The 18,929-nt window shown below is 39.9% G+C and overlaps 2 protein-coding genes across 2 annotated transcripts; one reads left to right on the top strand and one right to left on the bottom strand.

The window, feature by feature from the left end:
- Positions 1-2,228: 2,228 nt before the first annotated feature.
- LOC117787168 lies at positions 2,229-3,120 on the top strand. The gene is made up of 2 exons (XM_034625619.1): positions 2,229-2,289; positions 2,345-3,120. The coding sequence occupies exons 1-2, from the start codon at positions 2,229-2,231 to the stop codon at positions 3,118-3,120; spliced, it is 837 nt and encodes a 278-aa protein (XP_034481510.1).
- Positions 3,121-5,154: 2,034 nt separating this feature from the next.
- On the bottom strand, positions 5,155-12,008 carry LOC117787186 (uncharacterized transmembrane protein DDB_G0289901). The gene is made up of 3 exons (XM_034625640.1): positions 11,618-12,008; positions 7,870-9,543; positions 5,155-5,792 (listed from the first exon to the last, which is right to left on the bottom strand). The coding sequence occupies exons 1-3, from the start codon at positions 11,679-11,681 to the stop codon at positions 5,155-5,157; spliced, it is 2,376 nt and encodes a 791-aa protein (XP_034481531.1). The 5' UTR covers positions 11,682-12,008.
- Positions 12,009-18,929: the final 6,921 nt, after the last annotated feature.

The raw sequence follows: 18,929 nt of genomic DNA on the forward strand, positions 1-18,929 counted from the left end.
GGCAGCGACTTTCTTCTGGGGCTTGAGACAAAACACACTCACACTCGTAAGCTACTAATGAGTATTTATGTGTTCTTTTTATGGATTGCCATTAGCATAAGGCAGGCACTTTTTGCAATTCCAGGTCCAAACCTAACGCCAAAGCCAAGTTAAGAGCCAGGCCTAAGACCAGGCCCAACCTTGCTGGGCAGCTAATGAACGTATTGCGTCCGCCAGTTTTCTCTTGCATAATTTGGTTATTAAAAATTGGTTTATGTTCCTCCAAATAGGCCACAAGTATTTTGTGCTTCAAGTTTCAACTTGAAGATTCCCATCCAGACGGTAGCAAAGCGAATGTTACCTTAATTATTGACGTGGCTCTAATAACACACCAAAATAAATTGTATTAGCCCATAAACACAAAACCCATCGCAGCTGGTGTCCAGTTTAAAAGAGGAGTGGTTACTGGCAGCCCTCTGGGAGCTTGGAGTGAAAGCAGGAGCAGGCCAACAATCTGTGGCAGGTTCAAGCAGCTGGGTGGCATGCCAATCATAGATCACTTAAAATCTATCGATAATTATAATTAATGACTTCAACTATTTTTTTCACCACTGACAACATTTTAAATCTTTTTCAAGCAATGGATTTGCATGAAAATATCTTCTTCTTTTAGTCGGCAGACATTATAAAAGAGATTCCGCAAATGATTTACTTAAGAGAGCTGAAAAACTAATCTGATAGAATTTGTAAATTAATTGTAATACTTCATGAATGTTATCTCAAACAAAAGCCACAAATTTTCTTAGCTGTTTCGTTCGATAATATCGAGTTTGTGTATTAAGAATTCGGGTTATGTCTTCAAAAGACGCTAAATACCGATTGAAGATATCTCAATATTAAACTATTCTTCTTTGTATTATTTCATAAGGTATAATATTTTTCTTAATTCTCTAGAACTTAAGACTTAAAAGTTTTAGCTTTAAAGTCAACATTTTCGAATTTTCTTTTTAATTTATATCTTTAATAAAAATTCATATTCGGCTGCTACAATCTTCATAGTTTAGAACGGTATTAACCTCTGTCTCCTTCAGTTCTTTTAAGTCTGCTTTACAAAAGGAGTCCATAATATTTCTATGAAACAAGTACGACAAAAATAGATTCTTTTCAATATTAAACAAACTGACTCTGGAATTCAAATGATAAAGACTTTTGTGAGGAGTTAAGAGCGTTAAGTTATCTTTTGTGTAGATAAGCATAACTATGAAAATATGGCAAAACAAGGGCTTAAGCATACGTTATTCATATGGAATGTATACCATAGATAGATGGATGGCTACCCGAGGCGTGTTGGCTATAAACTCCACTTAAAATAATGGGGCGATTGGTAAGCGAAGTGTTGTGATTTCTCAAATGGGAACATGAGCTAAGAATAAACTTGAAGATACTAAAAAGAACAAAAAAGATATATCTTTGGTCTGTGGGGCTGTCTGAACTTTGACATGAGTTTGGGATTGGGGTCGTGGTTGGACAAGCCTCGTCCAGACAGCGGACAATGATAAATCCATGGAGCTAGTCTGTTGACTATTATGGATGTGGCTAAAAACTTGCTCCCCAACTTTTGTAGAATCTCACTTTTGACCCCAAAAAAATGGCTAACTTTCCGAACTTGTCGACGACCTGAAATGCAAATTTTATGCCTTCGATTGGCCAGGTCGGATTTGGTCTGATGCTGTGGCTAATTGTGGCTCTTTTTTGGGGCTAAAGTAATGCAGCAGCTGGTCAACAGCTCCACTGAACTGCATGGATAGTCCATAATCCAATTGGATCATCGAATCGGATTAATACGACTACGAAAAAAGCATAAATCAGTTAACGAACATTTGCATTTGCATAGTTTAATAATGTGGAATACAGTCGGAGACAGAGATCTCGCCATTTCTATTTTTTTTCCCCTTTTTCATTTAGTTCTTGGCGCAAACTTTTTATTTATTATTTTTTTTTTTTGCCTAATATCTTTTGTTTGTCATTTTACAATTTGCGAGTGAAAGATACATTTGTATTTCTCATTCTTGATGGCGTCTACCCTGTATAAAATGTGTTTGCCAAGACACCTGCTGAACCATTTAATAGACGAGCTCGCCCAGCGACACAACAGAGAAGAGAACAGAACAGAACAGAACAGGAGATAATAATCATTAGCAAGTTTTGGAATTGGAATTGGAATTGGCATTGATATTGAAATTGACAATATGGCAATTAAATTGTTTACTCTGCTGGCAATTGGCCTTGCTTTGGTAGTTCTCATTGATGGTGAGTTTAACTTGTTATTTGTTATCAATAGTGTTAATTTTGGTCTGTTTTACAGCTCGTCATGTGCCTGGTCATCGCTCCAGGAATCATCGCTATAGCCACAATCATCCTCAACAGCAGCGTGCTCTCGTTGCTGCCAAGCCACATGGAGCTCAAACCCGCGTCTTTCCGGGCGCTGTGGCGATCAAGAAGCTGGTGCTGCTCAAGTTCAAGAAGATCGTGCCCATTTCGCTGATCCTGTTGAAATCGAAGAACGATAATGAAGCCGAACTGGTGCCAGTCTATCCCACGGATCAGATCCCAGAGAATGTGCAGTTCATTCCAACGCCGAATGGCATCTCCGGCCACAAGGATGTCCAGGCTATTGCCATTCCCAGTGAATTGCACGATCAGCTGCAGATCAATGGCCTCTCGAATGTGGAGAACATTGAGGCATTGTTGCAGGCCAGTTCCATCTCTGGCGACAATGCTGACAGCCAGGATGCCGCCGGCTCTGTGGGCAATGCCATTGTGGTGCCCCAGCCGGAGGATGAGCCACTGCAGCAGAACGACAATGATGACAGCCAGCTGCTAGAGGGTGTTGCCACCGATTCTGATGCTGATGCTAATGCTGTTGCTGGTGGTGCCACCACACGACGTCTGTCCGCCAATGAGCTGGTGCGTTCCGGTGTGCGCAATTCGGCGCAGTTGCAGCAGACGAGCGTTGAGGAGATTCCCCTGCTGCTCTATTCGGCCACAGATGGCGCTGCACCCGGACAGGAGGTATTCAATGAACGTCGCTTTGTGGCTGCCACACCAGCACGTCGTCGTCAGCAGCAATTCTACTACTAAGAGTGGTTAGTCGAGGCCTCACTTCTTCTTCCATTTTGCTGCTCCTGCTCCTGCTGCTTCAATCTGTGTCCTTACTTACCCGGCTGTCACTGTGCACGGCATGTGGCTTTTTTTTGTGCTATTTGCTTAGACTGAACTGAATATAAATTAACATTATGAGAAATGACAAAGGCGCGCGATGTGTTGGGCTCTGCTTCCGCCTTGCTGGGACTTGTTCCACCTCCCCCACCTCCTCCTCCTTCTCCTCTCCTTTGCCTTTCTCTTCTCTCTGGTATTACAGCGCGCTTATCACAATCTGACGACGTTGGCGCAGTGCCTGCAGTTATCAGCTTTGTTGTGCCGCTGACGTGACGTATCCTGTGCCTCTACTTCTCCTCAGCACTCCTCTCCAGCAACTGCCCTGTCGTGTTGTGCTCTGTTGTGTCGAGACGTGTGTAGCTACTCGACAGCCAGCGACTCTGTCAAAGACCTGTGTTTGGGCCCCGTTTGTTATAAATTTCTACTGTCCTTACGTGTCCTTACACAAGGCGGACAGCAGCACACGCCACATATTCACACACTCTCACACACACACACACGCTCACACTCACACAAAGGCAACTGGTCGCATTTTCCGGCATAAAAAGCACTACAAAGAAGCGAATATTGTCAAAATGGCCTACAACAAAAGTTACCAAAAGTCAACGGGCAGTCACAACGATCTGCGATTGCTCTTTCCAAATTTTTTAGATTTCTATAAAAATCCCTTTCGACGCCATTTCGCCATTGCATACTTTTGGGCAGCAGACAGAAGAACGATATGAACAAGAAACTCAAAGTTGGCCATTAGCATACAAATTATCATATAAAGTACTTTGAGGAAATATATTTATAAAATAGAAATAATCACAGACTGTTCCAAATTTGTGATCGCAACAAATTTCACAGAAATCGGTAAATTATGCCTTTATCGAGCTGTTATTAAAATTTAGCTACTTTGAGAAGTCTATTGTCTATAAGTTTTGCGCAATTTAAATCAATTGAGAATTGAGAATTAGCTTTTTTTTGTATTATAAATATATGCAATAATAACAAAACATTTACTTGTTTAATAAAAAATATTTATTTCAAAATAATTGTATCTCAGGAACCATTATTTTTATGTTTTTATAATATAAGAAAGTCTTATCGGTTTCAATAATAATAAAATTAAGAAATTTTATAAAATTTGTATTCAGAAAAATTTCTAAAGATATAGTTTGCTCTCATCGCCGATAATATTTTTTTTATAATTTAAATAAATAAATATAAAATTTAAAAAAAATATCGTGTTTTTTTAAATATATATATATTGTTGATACTCGTTGGTAAATCTATTTTAAATAATAACCCCCTTGATCAGATAGAAAAATTACGACTCAAATCAATATGTTGTTTTTTTTTTGTTTTTTTTTTTTAATACAAATTATCAATTATTGTACACATATAATATAACAAAAAAAAAAAAAATCGTTTCTTAAAATATAATTTTCCTCTCATTACTAAAAATATACTTTTTCTAATTTCATTCTTTAACTTTCAACTTTAACTTTAAGCTTAAATTTGAATATATAAAAAAGTAGTTTTTCTATTATGTAATTATTGTCGATATATTTTGGGGAGATTGAGAACAAAAGGATTTACCTAAGCTAACGAAATCATTTTCATTAAAATTTATAAACTGAAATTTCCTAAGGGAAAACTAGTTCTTTGGGAAACTCAGTGTTTTCTTTTAGCTTTGTTCAGTTGCCAAAGCCTGCAATAATATCTGGCAAGGAATGAACTCGTTTTTATACCACTCCCGACTATATCACGACTTTCTGCTGCTTGGTTCTTTGACAAAAAATATACACAAAGTGCGCCCAAGGATTAGGCTAGAAAGCATGTCAAAGAATAAAGAAAATGTACAGATAGATAGTTAAATAGAAAGAGAGGGAAAAATAATAATCTATCCGGTGCTAGGCATTAACAGTAAGCGCTTAATAGCTGACGTGCTATCGCAGAGGAAGAGGGAAGTTATCCATAGTAGGGAGGGGGAACGTAGACGGTGACACGTTTGTTGTCGTTGGTATTGAAGCGGCCACAAGGAGGGGGTCCATAGTAGGTGTAGGTGCAAACCGTGCAGCAGTTAATGGGCACGGCCATCATCATAATGGGCGTATTTCTGTTGGGCAGCCAAGGACCAGGTAAAGGATATGGCGGAGGATAACGTGGTGGTGGTGGTGGTGGAGGTGGTGGTGGTGGTCTTGGTGGCGGTGGTGGTGGCGGTGGTGGCGGCGGAGGAGGCAGTGGTGGTCTGGGTGGTGGTCTTGGAGGTAGAATCGGTCCCACGGAACAGCAGGTCTGAGGAGGTCCAATCACATAAGTCTCGCAGCAACGATTCTGTTGATAAGCCTCTAAAGTGCAGGGCGAGACGCAGGAGCCGAAGAGGCTGTTAAACCAGCCGGTTAAAAGGCTAATCGTCCTGCCCTGACGCTGTCCCGCATCAAACTCTCCAAAGGCATCGACAGAGGCATTAACCCTGGGCTGCAAGTCCTCCAGACGCGACGATCGATTTAAGTCCAGATCCTCAAGGTAAGCCGCATCCGAGCTGAGATTCAAGGATCGCGGTCGCCAATGATGCAGATGCACCTGCTGCTGAGCACGATGGCGCACTAACGAAGCCAAGCGAAAGAGGAAGAAGGAGAAAAAAGTAATTCGATATAAGCGTTGCTGCCTAAAGGTATGCTATCATTTAGTGGAGCTTTGAATGGCAGCCAGGGTTGAACTAACATGTAAACAATATAATATGTGCAAAAAAAGTTTGTGTAAAAACATTTGGCTTAAAGTGGTGAATAGACTGAGCGAAAATTAATGATTACAGTATTTAAAAAATTATACAAAATTTTCATAACACTACTTGTTATCTAAAACAAAAATATTACTTATTAAATAAATGGAAAATCGACTGCTTCTCACAAGTTAATTGTTTAAATTATGTAATATTATAATCACACCAATTCCGACTTATTGGCGTTGCTAACTTAAAGAAATAGATGAAAGAAATAATATAAGACCAGTTATCTTAATAGAACTGCTTCCCTTAACTGACGCATTAATTTCTTGACAGATTAAACTGGTTTTATTTAATGAACTAAGAGACTGGTTCACATGGACAGATGGAACTCATTTCATTAGCTAAAGATGGAACTAGTTTCATTTAATAGTGATAGCTTGAACCAGTTCAGTTCAATAAATAATGAAATTTAGTAAATAATCTGGTAACATTTTTTCGAAATTCAGTTTCTTGCTTCAGTTTTTATAAGTGTGAGTTGCAAGACTTTCTTAACTGGAAGATCTACTTATGGTTCAGTGATAGACCACATAAGTTTCACATTTCAATAAATTTTAAATAGTCGGAAAAGCTATTGTCGAGACCGTGACTATAGGAATACCCCTTCTTGATCTTGATGCGATTATGTAGGATGATAGATAATATGAATATATAACGTTAAGTACCAAATAGGCGTATTATCTTTAAAAATTGTGGGTGTTAAAACTATCTTCTTCTTCTGTGGGCCAAATGTGGGTACTTTATCTCTTATAATCCCTGAGATCAAGGCGCTCACAAGGACAAACAGACAGACGGACGGATAGACAGACAGACGGACAGACAGACAGACAGACAGACAGACAGACAGACAGACAGACAGACAGACAGACAGACAGACAGACAGACAGACAGACAGACAGACAGACAGGCAGGCAGACAGACAGACAGACAGACAGACAGACAGACAGACAGACAGACAGACAGACAGACAGACAGACAGACAGACAGACAGACAGACAGACAGACAGACAGACAGACAGACAGACAGACAGACAGACAGACAGACAGACAGACAGACAGACAGACAGACAGACAGACAGACAGACAGACAGACAGACAGACAGACGGACATGGCTATATCGACTCGGCTGTTGATGCTGATCAAGAATATATACTTTATGGAGTCGGAGATGCCTCCTACTCCCTTTTACATACATTTCCACGAACACAATATACCATTTTACTGATTTTTTAGGTAACGGGTATAAAAAAATCTTTCAAAGGGTATAGGAAAAAAGATGCTCAAACCTTACGAGCTAATAATGAGAAGTTGCTTGTTAATAAAGTGAATCATTTGCAATAAACTATAACTACTAGTCTACAAATATTCGGGATACCGGGTCAAAATTACTTGAATCGATTACGGCATTTCACTTTACTGGTACTTGAGTCATAAAGTTTGGGGTCAATTCAATGGTCAGTCATTTCTACTGCAAAATACACGCTCAAATCGGGAATTTTAAGCTTAAAGTGATTTTTTTCCTGCGTACTTAAGATTAATAATGGTGAAAAGTAAAAATTAAAATATACTTCTGGAAATGCAAATACCCAAATGATTTACAAATTGTGCGCAGTTGTGATTAGTGAAATTGTAGAAAATACTTAGCTTTAATTAGCAGAAAATTGCTGTGCTTCGCAACTCCCCACTGTGCCCCATTATGCAACGATGTGACCCTGTGCTCTTGGTGCAAATCACATTTAAAATTAACAAATACATTTTATTCAAGTGCTTAAAGTGATTCGTTGTCAATAAAAAAAAAAAAACAATTAAGGTAAAATTAAAGTGCCCATCAAAAAAAAAAAAAAATAAAGGATTTGGTGGTGCGTTGTTGCAGTACAGTTAACTGTTGTTAACTAACGGCCAAAGCCAAAACTACCGAAGACATTGGCATTGGAATTGGCGCCGCCACGGTTGCGATTGGCACCGCCACTGGCAGCTGCATTGGCGCCGCCTCCGGCTGCATTGCCGAATCCTCCGGCGCTGGCATTGGCATTGGCATTGGCCGACTGACCGTTGGTTGCGGTTGCGGTGGCGCTGCTTGAAGCCGAGTTGGTGACGGAGCCATTGGGGCCACGCTGCGAGCTGATATTGGCAGCCGTGTTGGCTGCCGCATTGCCTTGACCCTGATTGCCCTGGAAGATGGACTGACTGTTGGCGCCGGAGGTGACCGACTGCTGGTTGCCATCCCGCACCACTTGAGTGTTCGTGTTGGCGATGTTCGTCGAGCTGCCACCGGCATTGTTATTGGTAGCCGTCGAGCCGCTGTTTGAGCCAATTGTCTCGCTGTTGCCATCGCGTATGTGTTGGGTATTGGCGTTCGAGCTGGACGCCTGCTGACCTGACCCATCGAAGTTCAATGCCTGCGACTGAGCTCCGTTTGTCTGGGAGCCGGGTCCGCTTTGTTGGTTCGTATTTGCCGAGCTCACCTGTCCGCTGCTGCCATCGCCAGCCAGATTGGAGCCAATGCTGCTGCTGCCCGCGTTCTGGGATCCATCCGCATTCTGGTTGGCAAAATTGTTGCTGCCCGCTTGCTGATTGAAGCCGGGTCCGCCCTGGGCTCCGGCATTGCCAAATGACTGCACTTGGCCACGATTCTTGCCACCTTGTGGCTGTGGGAATCTGTTAAAGTTGTTGTTGTAGGGACGGAAATTTTGACGACGTGGTCGCTCCGTGTTCTGGAAGTTGCCAAATCCACCGAAGCCGAAGTTGTTGCCAAAGCCGTTGTTGTAATTGGGTTGCTGGTAACCAAAGGGCACGAACTGAGCACGACGCTTGGGACGCACCAGGCGACGATTGGCGGCAACAAGTGGCTGCTGCTGGTAGACACGTTGCGGGGCACGACGCTGGCGGGGGAAGCCGCCATAGGTGGCACCCTGGGTGATCGCATTGCCGCCAAGGCCGCCGGCATTGGCCGACGTCTGTCCATTGCGAGTGCGTCCATAGGCATTTGAGTTGCTCACTGTTTCGCGGACATTGACGCCACCATACTGCTGGGTATTCGTATTGGAATTGCTGTTGGATCCAACGCGTGCTCCCTTACCCTGAGCATTGACCTCCGCCTGACTCAGGCTGTTGCTGCGCTGCGCATTTCTGTCCAGATCGAAACTGAGCGGTCCCAGGCCGAGACGAGCGTTGCCATCGGCACCGCGCTGCAGGCCGAATCCCTGGCGCAGATTGTCGGGCGAGAGGGACGCACCGAGTCCGAGGTTTCCCACACGGAACTGATTCGCAATGCCGCCGGATACGGCGCCATTCGCATTGGTGCGCGTGCGCGTCAACGTGTTGCCGATCTGCAAGCCACCGAGATCCACATCACGAGTGCGTGCCTGACTGTCGGAGACAACTCGCTGTCCATTCTGGCGGGTCACGGCCCGGGAATTGGACAGACCCTGCGTATACTCCACATTGTTGCCAAAGTCCACTTGGCGCTCATAGGCGTTCGTGTTCGCTTTCGAGAAGGAACCTTGACGTCCACGTCCACCTCCAACGAATCCTGGCTGGGCTGCATATACTGGCGCATATTGTGCATCAGCTAGAGAAAGAGATGAGACGAGAGTCACAGTGTGAGTGAGAGGGTATGAGAGAGAAGACGACCGAAAAGATAAATGGAAAAGTTTTCGCCTACCTGGCGAAACTTTGTTGTTTGTTGCGTGATATTAAAGGTAAACATATCAGAGAGCTTCATGCATTTATAATCCCCCCACAACAACAGCAACTCAGCTCCTCAAACTTGTTCCACTCGCATCACTCGCTTCTTTTCCTTATTTGTTTTTTTTCTTTTCTTTCTTTGTTTCTTTCTTAGACGATTTCTAATTTGAATATCATTAAATGTGCGCTCTGTTTCCTACCATTATTCTTGTTATTTTTAAATTTCTACGTTTTTGTTTCAAGTTTGCCAAGGGCTTTCTTATTTTTATTATTTTTGACACTGTGAATTACCATCAATATTTTTGTATTTATAAAAACTAAAACTGCTTGGTTAAAGATTATTAAAACATGTTAAATTTATAGTTATTAAATGGTTCTTTACACTTAAAACCACTGCTGTTGGTTTATGACATTAAAAATAGTCAAAACTGAGAGAAAAGTTTCTGATTTTAGTGTTTTTCTTTACTTAAAAAAACTTTTAAAACCTTAAAAATAAGTTGATTTGGTAGCAGTTGATTTCTAGCACAGAATCAATTAATATTTTCAGGAAATTGTTTTTAAAGCATCATCAGTTCTTTGAAACTTTAAAGATAATATCAAATTATCATAAAATATATGAGCTCAACTTGTAGAATCCATTACACAGCATTTATTTCACAAAACACAAACCGGTTTCCCAAAAGAATCTTTTAGTTAACGACTTTACTAATTACTTTTTTTATTATTCGTAAAATCTTCATTTAGAAAACTGGATATTGTTAAATATTAAAAATAAAATACGAAAAGTACAAAAGACTCTTTACAGTGAGCTCAAATTCTTGTACACTAAGCTTTACATAAACTATTGGGCCGGTTCTACAGTCGAGCTTACTCGACCCCGTACTTACTATGGCAAAAACTAAGAATGGAAAAAATTAAAAAATATTTAGTTAACTTAAATGCATATTCTATCTGTTGGTTACAATATCTTAAAAAACAAAAAAGTTTTTCATACTAAGACTTGATTTTCACCCGATTGTTCCTAAGAGCGCTATATGATATAATGGTCCGATGGAAAAAAGAAACAAACTTGATCTGCTTGCAATATAGAGGAACCTACGTACCAAGTTTAGTGTCTCTAGCTCTTATAGTCTCCGAGATCTAGGTGTTCATACATACAGGACGTCAGGACAGACGGACAGACGGACATTACTATATCGACTCGGCTATTGATGCTGATCAACAATATATACACTTTATGGGGTCTGCCACGCCTCCTTCTGCCTGTTACACACATTTTTTTTAAAACTAAATTAATAGACTCCTCTACTTTTTTTTAAAAAAGGGGTCTAAAAACTTAATGGGTATGTGAGGGAACAGAAGTTTCCAAAATATTTTCCAATTAGTTATCAGGTATAACCTACAGTGTAAAATCATGTAATTTGCCTAAAATGTGGTAAACGTACGAGTTTATTCAGATATATTAGTATTCTTTTTTTTCGTATTTTTTAATCACAGAATATTCCCTCAATTCCCGTTTCTATGGTGATACAGCATATTTTGTTAGCTTCCTCGTCAAAACACCATCGGAATCGAACTCAAATGATGTGCGTGTAATAGCACTTGACTATTTAACATAAGAGCTGTGTCTATGTGTGTGTGTGTGTGGGTGTAAGTGTGGGTGTATGTGTGTGTGTATGCGGATGTTAGGGTTGCCAGGCATTATCCTCTACCCGCTGCTCTTTTTGAAGTTGTAGTTGTCAATGTAATTGTAATTTTTGGCGTTCTGTCGAAATGCGTTGCACGTAGGCGTCAAATCCAGCGATAATTTTGCAATTATTGCTGAAATATCAAAGCCCCAAAAGGGAATATGTGTGTGTGTGTGTGTGCGTGCGTGTGTGTGAGTGTGCTTTGGTCTTATTATCCTATCTAGCCAGTGTTGGCATTGCTGTTGTTGTCATTGGCATAAAAATATTTACCTTGTGGTTGACAAACTGCCAGCCAGCACACAATTAATCCAGCAAATGCGTGTCGCATCCTCATCCTCTTGATATATATTTTTATATATATATATATGATATGTTTCACTCTCTCTCCCTCTCTCTTTCAGTTGTCCTGCTGTGTCCTGTGTTCCACTGTGTTCGGTGGTAATTTACCGTGACGAAAACAGCGCACGCAATGAGCGCGTTTTTGGCCGCTGGCGGCTTTTATTGTCCGTTGTTTTAGTCGTCTTTGGCCGTTTTTGGATGGCCGGTTTTTTTTTTGTTTGTTTTTTGACAACACGCGCGTATGTTTGGCGTTAAGCGTTCACTAGCGTTCTAAGCCCCTCGCTGGTGTTGTAATCAAGCTTTAAACCAAATAATAATTAACGCGCTTTATTGATTAGCTCCCGACTGCGGCTGCGGCTGCGACTGCGGCTGCGATGACTGCGTCGGCGTCGGCGTTGGCGTTCTGCCAACATTAGCCTCGGCGCCTAGCTACTGATTATTAAGTATTATTACTCTATTCTTTAATATTTGTTTTTGTTTTTTTGAGAAGAAATTGAATTTGGTACAGGTTTTTTTAATGTTTTTTTTTTTTTTTTTGGGCCCAGACTCTGCCTCTGTGTTCCTCTGCCGCGAATTCCCGTTTAACTTGTTTTCTAACGCAGTCAGTATAACAACAACAGTAAAACATCGTTTGCTTATTGATGAGTTCATTAAAAACCCAAACAACAAATCGGACACATTATCAATTTTTTGATGATCATATAACTTCTTTGTTAGGCCCAGCTTCCAACGGGGATTTTTTTGTTTGATCTGAAACCAGAAACAGAATTTAAACTGCCAGAGGCTGACAATACAAATCAGAGAATGGGAATACATTTAAATCACTTAGCTTAATTCCCTGAACCAAAATCAAAATTGAATCCAAATAGGTCTGAAGCCAAATAAAAAGAGTTCACAAAAGATAGTTTAATAATGTTTCTAATATTTTTAATAGTTTGAATAACTAAATACAAAACGAGCCAAATTAATGGTATTCCCCGTTTTTAAAATATTTGAATACCAAAATACGAAATGTATTTAATCGAAATACTTAAATAATAGATAATAAAATATATATGACTCTGTAAACTTTAGAGGCTGGGATTTATATCAAGAGAAAGTTCAGAAACCGAGCTTTAGTTCGATATTTGACCCATTTTTAGAAAACAACAAAATTGTATTCTTCAATTGTTTTCCAAGTTACCTTTATATCTAAACTTTCTAGAGAATTAATTTTAAAATAATGACATTATCACTGGATAACATCACTAGTGGCAGTATATGCAGGAAAAATGTTAACTTAGCTTCGCTACTCCGATCCGATCGAGTTTTGTATAAATAGAGGGTTGTTTTACAACAATATTCAAAATACAAAAATAAATATTAAATTATACAAGCATGGAAGTAAAACATTTTTACTGGTTTTGCGAGGTTCGCTTTGGAACAGGAATGTAGAATAGATCTTTTTGAAATTCTTATATTTTATAGCCAATATTAATATTTGAATATGTGACTATATTTAAGAATACAACTTTAAATTACAAAAAATCTTTAACCGTGAAATTCACAGATTCATTGTCATTTGAAAATTGGGATTTATCAAAAACTTGACCTCAGCTCACCAACCAGGTAATCGGATATTCAGGGTCTTTTTGAAATCCCCCTCTCGGTTTGACGTCAATGTACTCACTGTAGGTCACTTGAATCTGTAGTTGAGCTAAGTTTGTTTTGTGTGTGTGAACTTAAAGCAAATATTATAACCGCATATTCAGTATTCAAGTTAGTCATTAAATTGCCATAAAGCGCCAAAAACGTGTCTTGGGCTTAGGAGTGTTGACAAAAGTGTTTAGCATTCTCGCAACTTGTATGCGAACAATGCCCAACACTGTAAACGACGCCGAGTGAGAGAAGCTGCTCTGTTAGAGGTTTTAAGTGTACAATATACAATTTCTTAACTACACATTGCTTAAAGTTGCAAGTTTATTTTTATCATGCGAGTCCTTATTGATATGGGTACTCATAAAATTTTTGTGAATTTCGAGTTTGAATACTCCTATTCGATTTGTCTGCGCAATTTGCAAATCAAAACTAGAAAACTACATTGCAAGAAAAGCCACTGAACGGTAACAACAATAAATTGGGTCACACACAACACTAAACTTTCGCCAACTGAGAGAGAGAGAGAGAGAGGGAGAGAGACGGAGACAGTGGAGAGTTTCAGTTCTGTTCGATATATAAAAAATTGTGTTTTATTGTTATTTCATTTCTAACGTTTATCGGTCTGGCGGCATCTTTACGCTGACGAGTCTCTTACTCTCCCCCTCTCTCTCTATCTATCTCTTTCCCTCTCTCTCTTCTTCAGCTAGCTGCCCCCTGCCACTGCTTTATGCTAAGCCCTGCCACGCCTGGCATGCGCCCATTTCGCTGTTGCCTTGAACGCGTGAAATGGAGTAGAAAAATTGTTTTTCTATCAAAGGCAAAAATCGCAGCAGTGTGCACCACTGACAACGCCACCGAGTCACCGCATCATCTAGCACTAGTACCATCACCCACCCCCACTCCCACCCCCACTCCCACCACCAATCAAACATTAGATGGCAGCAACAATTTTGTTGTTTATCGTTTTTGCTTCTCTATCAATTTAATGCCCACAACGTCGCTGGACACGCGGCTTTAACTTTTTTCCAACTTTGTTTTTATATATATTTTTTTTTTGGATTTTTATTTCGAAACGTATTTGAGGGAGGGGGAGGTAGGTTGAGGAGGTTGGGGGCCACTTGAGCTGCTGCTTCGGTTTTTGGTTTCTGATTCTGGTTCTGGTTCTGTTTCGGTTTCAGTTTCGGGTTTCAGTTTTGCTTGTCCGCCGTTGTCTGGCGGCATTAGCGCGGCTCAGACTTTGATTTGCCCTGCTAATTGAAGTTTTATTCGCTTTAGCGACGCTCACAACCACAACGTATGGTGGAAGCTGTGGCTGAGATGGGGCAGAAGAGGGCAGCACAAACAGGTGGAGGCAGGTGATTCCCAAACGGCGACTGGATTGGCAACTTATCGATTCTTTGTTTAATCGCTTTATGGCGCATTAAGCTTCGATCATTTTAAGGCTATCTACGCTTAGATATTATCATAATTTCATATTTATCAAGGGGTTTCTTTCTCAGCATTGCTTTTATAATTTTGGCGTCAATGTGATCTTATGGATATAAATGTTTTCGAAAAAATTTCGTTGTTTAAGGTATATGATAATTGTTATGGTTAAAATATCAGCCTCATTCTAATAAATTTAATAAATCCCAAAATTATTGAATAAATTTCAAGATCATTTTTTTTAATTTAATCGAAATTTTCTGTAAAAAAAATATTAAATAACTGTCAGCTTATTTAATAGAATATAATTATGAAAAGAATTTCAGCTTCTCTAAAATGTATTTAAAATTTTCTAAAAGCTTTATCTAGGGTGACCAATAATATTCCAATAATGATTTAAAAATATACATTGATACTACATAGATAATCTCTTTAAATATTTCGAAAATAATAATTAATTACATTAAATAATATATCTATAAAGATGTGATATTTTAATATTATAGATTTAGACAGATGAAATACTTCCCAAAAAATTTAAAATAATTTGAAGAAGAAACTGCTCTAATTTCGGGTAGCCAAATAATTTTTTTAAGTATAGTATATAGTATATTAATTTAAATGTCCAATATCACAACATTTTTGTCTAAGAAAATTTGGGGATTGAATATGCTTTTGTCACTTGACTTTCACCTCGTATATTTAAAAACATAAGTTGAGGCGTCGTTGCTCAACATTTTCAACATCATATGATTGTATTTTTCGGGTTTGATTTTTTTGAGCACATAACTCTTATTATACCCGTTAAAAAGTAAGTAATGGGGTATATTGTGTTAGTTGGAATGTATGTTTTTTGAAGTCGGTTAGAAAGAGTAGCAAGTGTTAGCATAAACAATGAAGTAAATAAACACATCTACATGTATTGTTAAGACACATCCCCTTCATAATGGATGTAATTCTTAGATATTTATCAATATCAAAATGCTAATCAATTGTTGTAACATGGCGACTAAATAATACTCGATACATTTAAAAGTCGCTTAAGTATCAGTTATCAGAATCTATTATTATTCGGAATTTTGCTTTGTTGTTGCCAGACATTTTTGTCGTTGGCTTTTTTTTTTTTTGTTTTGAGCACAAAGTGGCCATGACAATAGATCCCTTTTCATTTCCCCATCCACCTTATCTCCTCTCTCATTCGGTCCTCCTCATTCTACTCTTCTTCTGCTTCGGCATCCTATTAACTTAGCTGAAACAATTCGCGTTTTGTTGCTTTAGGTTTGGCACTTCATTGGCGTTTGTCAATTGTATCTGTATCTGTATTTGTATCTGTATCTGTATCTTTTGCCGTATGTTTATGTGTATGTGTTTATATGTGTTGTTTTGTTTGCCCGCATTTTGGTGTTGTTTGTGATGAGAATTTAATGATAATTGGTTTTGACAAATTTTTTAACTTGTAAATTTACAATTTTGCTCTGGGACTGATGAGGAGAAAGTGGGAGAAAGAGCTGCTGAGTGCTAGACAAAGAAAAAGCTAGATTTACAATTGCAAGAAGGTCTATTCTGCATGCTGACAGCCATATGTTTGCCTATCAACAAATACTTATGTTGCACATCTCCTTCGGCACCTTCTCACCCCCCTCACCCCCTCCCTCACCGTGCTCATCTCCGGTTTCGTCTACGTCTCGTTGGCCATAGACAATTCCTTGGCTTGCCTGCTTGTGTTTGTTTTCAGTTTGCTGCTGCCACGTCTGCATTGCGTCTTTTGTTATTATTACATTTTCATAAATGCAAAAGTACACACAGGGACACACACTCACGCACACACTCACACACACACACGCACACACGCACACACAAATGTAGACTAGCTCACACTCGAAGAACTCGTTGATAAATTTTGTAAAGTTTTGTCTGCTTCGTTGTCGGCATGCGGCTCGTTAGCTGCTTGTCTCTCTGGCTGACTTGCCACGCCGCACACTTACCCCTTTAACTTGCCACACACACACACACACACACACACACACACACACACACACACACACACTTACACACACATCCTCCATTTTTCCCTTATACATATATTCCTTTTGTGGCTTCGCTCTATGCTGTCCTTCTGTCTGTCTGTCTGTCTGTCTGTCTGTCTGTCTGTCTGTCTGTCTGCCTGTCTCCGGGTCTGCCTCCCTTTGTTTCCCTGTAATTGCAACTCCCTGCTGCACCTTCAGCTATACTCCACTCCTCTGCCCCTTCGTTCAGTTTAAAACGCATGTAACTTTGCTTCAACTGCATGCTGAAATAAGATATTTCAATTTTGTATTGTAATTTTAGCAACTTAAATGTAATTTTTGAAGACATGAGTCGCTTGTCAGGCAGCCATTGTGTGTGGCACGTGCCCCCTGCCCCTGCCCCTGCCACATCCCCACCCCACTTCACACACACACACACACACACACACACACACATGCCACTCGATTCTTTTGCCTTTCTTCAACCCAGCGGCATCTCAATACTAATGCAATTGTCAACAATTGGAAAGTTTCAACGGGTCCAACGGTTCAATACAGTGTAACCGAAAGCAGCCCCAACTCCTCCAGACATCCCCTCTCTCTCTCCCATCTCCAGCCCGGCTCTCATTTGTTGCTTCGCTTTAGAAAATTATGCAAACAGCCCCCAAAAAAGCTGTGGAGCTGCCTTCGTGACGTGTTTGTGCACGTAATAAACCCCTTCCCCTAAACTGCTTTCTTCAACCCCTGTTCTTTGTGGTGTGAGGCGGGTGGGGGAGGAGACAGTGTAACTGCCTAGGCGGCACTTTTTAAGCGTTTTGCTTGCCTCGACTCAAGTTTTTGGCAGCGCTTAAGAACTTAACACACAATGCAATGCAATACAAATACAACAAGAACTGTTGCAACTGCCTCCTGCCAGCCACGCCCAACGCACGCAAAACTTTTGCCACAATGCAGCACCAACACCCTCTCCCCCTCCCCCACCACTCACCTAGCACAAAAAATCTGTTGCAATGACAAAAGCTGCCTCATCGTGTGTTGCCAACGAAATGAGCCAAATTATGACAAATTGTTGGCAAAAGTATTTAAAATGAGTTTATATCTGGCTACGAAGACGAGTCAACCCCCCTTTAGAGCCCTTCTCTGGTGAGGTCTCGAGAATGCGTCCCCAAGTTCCAAGTTTCTGTGAATATTCGACAATTTTGTCTGCTCACTTTGGCACTAGGTGGCGCCAGCAGTTAACTCAATGCAAGCAGGTATACAACGTCGCCCACAAGACACAAGACACAAGACACAAGACACAAGACAATTAAAAGGTCGTTAAGCACGCGGTCGTTTGAATACCCAAGTGAATGTGAGTGTTGGAGTGTGAGAGTGAGTGTGAGTGTGTGCAGAAGTGTAGATTGTTTGGTGTTAAGCTCATGCTGATATATGTGGGACATCATAACTTACAGTTTGAATGAATAAATATGAATTAAAGCTGTCCAACTAAGTGCACATGCAACTGAATGCAGTATGAATACATGCATGAATCCATTTAAACAATTTGACAAATAATACTTATCTATTCACGACTATTCAATTGTAGAACATTTTGGGTATCCAAACAATTATGAGTGCACTCATTAATACAGTAATTAGTGTAGTAATACTAATATGATTTGAATTCAATTAACAGTATATTTCATAAGCCGAGTATTCACTTGTATATTTGAGTAAATTAATTTACTGCACTGCAATTGATGTTTGTATTCAAAAGTATGTAGATTTCCAAATATGCCTTTGAATATTCACAAGTATTCGTGAGTGTATTCATGAATACACTCATGAATCATTCGATATTTTCAATCGATGCGGCCATAAATCATCAGCCAATAGGTGAATCTTATATGTAAATCGCATGCACTCTTGAATACAATCACAAATCATACACTTATGCGTCTGCCATGAGTGTTAGTGAGTTAGTGAGAGTGAATGTGCTAAATGTATTATTCGCAATGTGACATTCACAATCACTGCAGCGAGTCGGTATTCACATGGACTGCTCACAAAAAAAAAAAAGAAGAAAGAAAAATGAAGAGAAAAGTAGAAAACACCCAAAACACTCACGGGTGCTCGGTTATGTTGCCAAACCACACAATTATGACGTGTCTTTCGGTCTGCGTTGGATTCGTGCG

This window comes from Drosophila innubila, chromosome X, assembly GCF_004354385.1.
Source record: "Drosophila innubila isolate TH190305 chromosome X, UK_Dinn_1.0, whole genome shotgun sequence".
Taxonomy (NCBI): Eukaryota; Metazoa; Arthropoda; class Insecta; order Diptera; family Drosophilidae; genus Drosophila; species Drosophila innubila.

Excerpts from the sequence above, each read along its gene's own strand:
- LOC117787168 (XM_034625619.1), top strand. The coding sequence starts at position 2,229 with ATGGCAATTAAATTGTTTACTCTGCTGGCAATTGGCCTTGCTTTGGTA. Across the intron at positions 2,290-2,344 it reads TTTGGTAGTTCTCATTGATG|CTCGTCATGTGCCTGGTCAT; the intron begins GTGAGTTTAACT and ends TCTGTTTTACAG.
- LOC117787186 (XM_034625640.1), bottom strand. The coding sequence starts at position 11,681 with ATGAGGATGCGACACGCATTTGCTGGATTAATTGTGTGCTGGCTGGCA. Across the intron at positions 9,544-11,617 it reads GGCAGTTTGTCAACCACAAG|CTGATGCACAATATGCGCCA; the intron begins GTAAATATTTTT and ends CTCTTTCTCTAG. Across the intron at positions 5,793-7,869 it reads CGGTAGTTTTGGCTTTGGCC|TGCGCCATCGTGCTCAGCAG; the intron begins GTTAGTTAACAA and ends TGGCTTCGTTAG.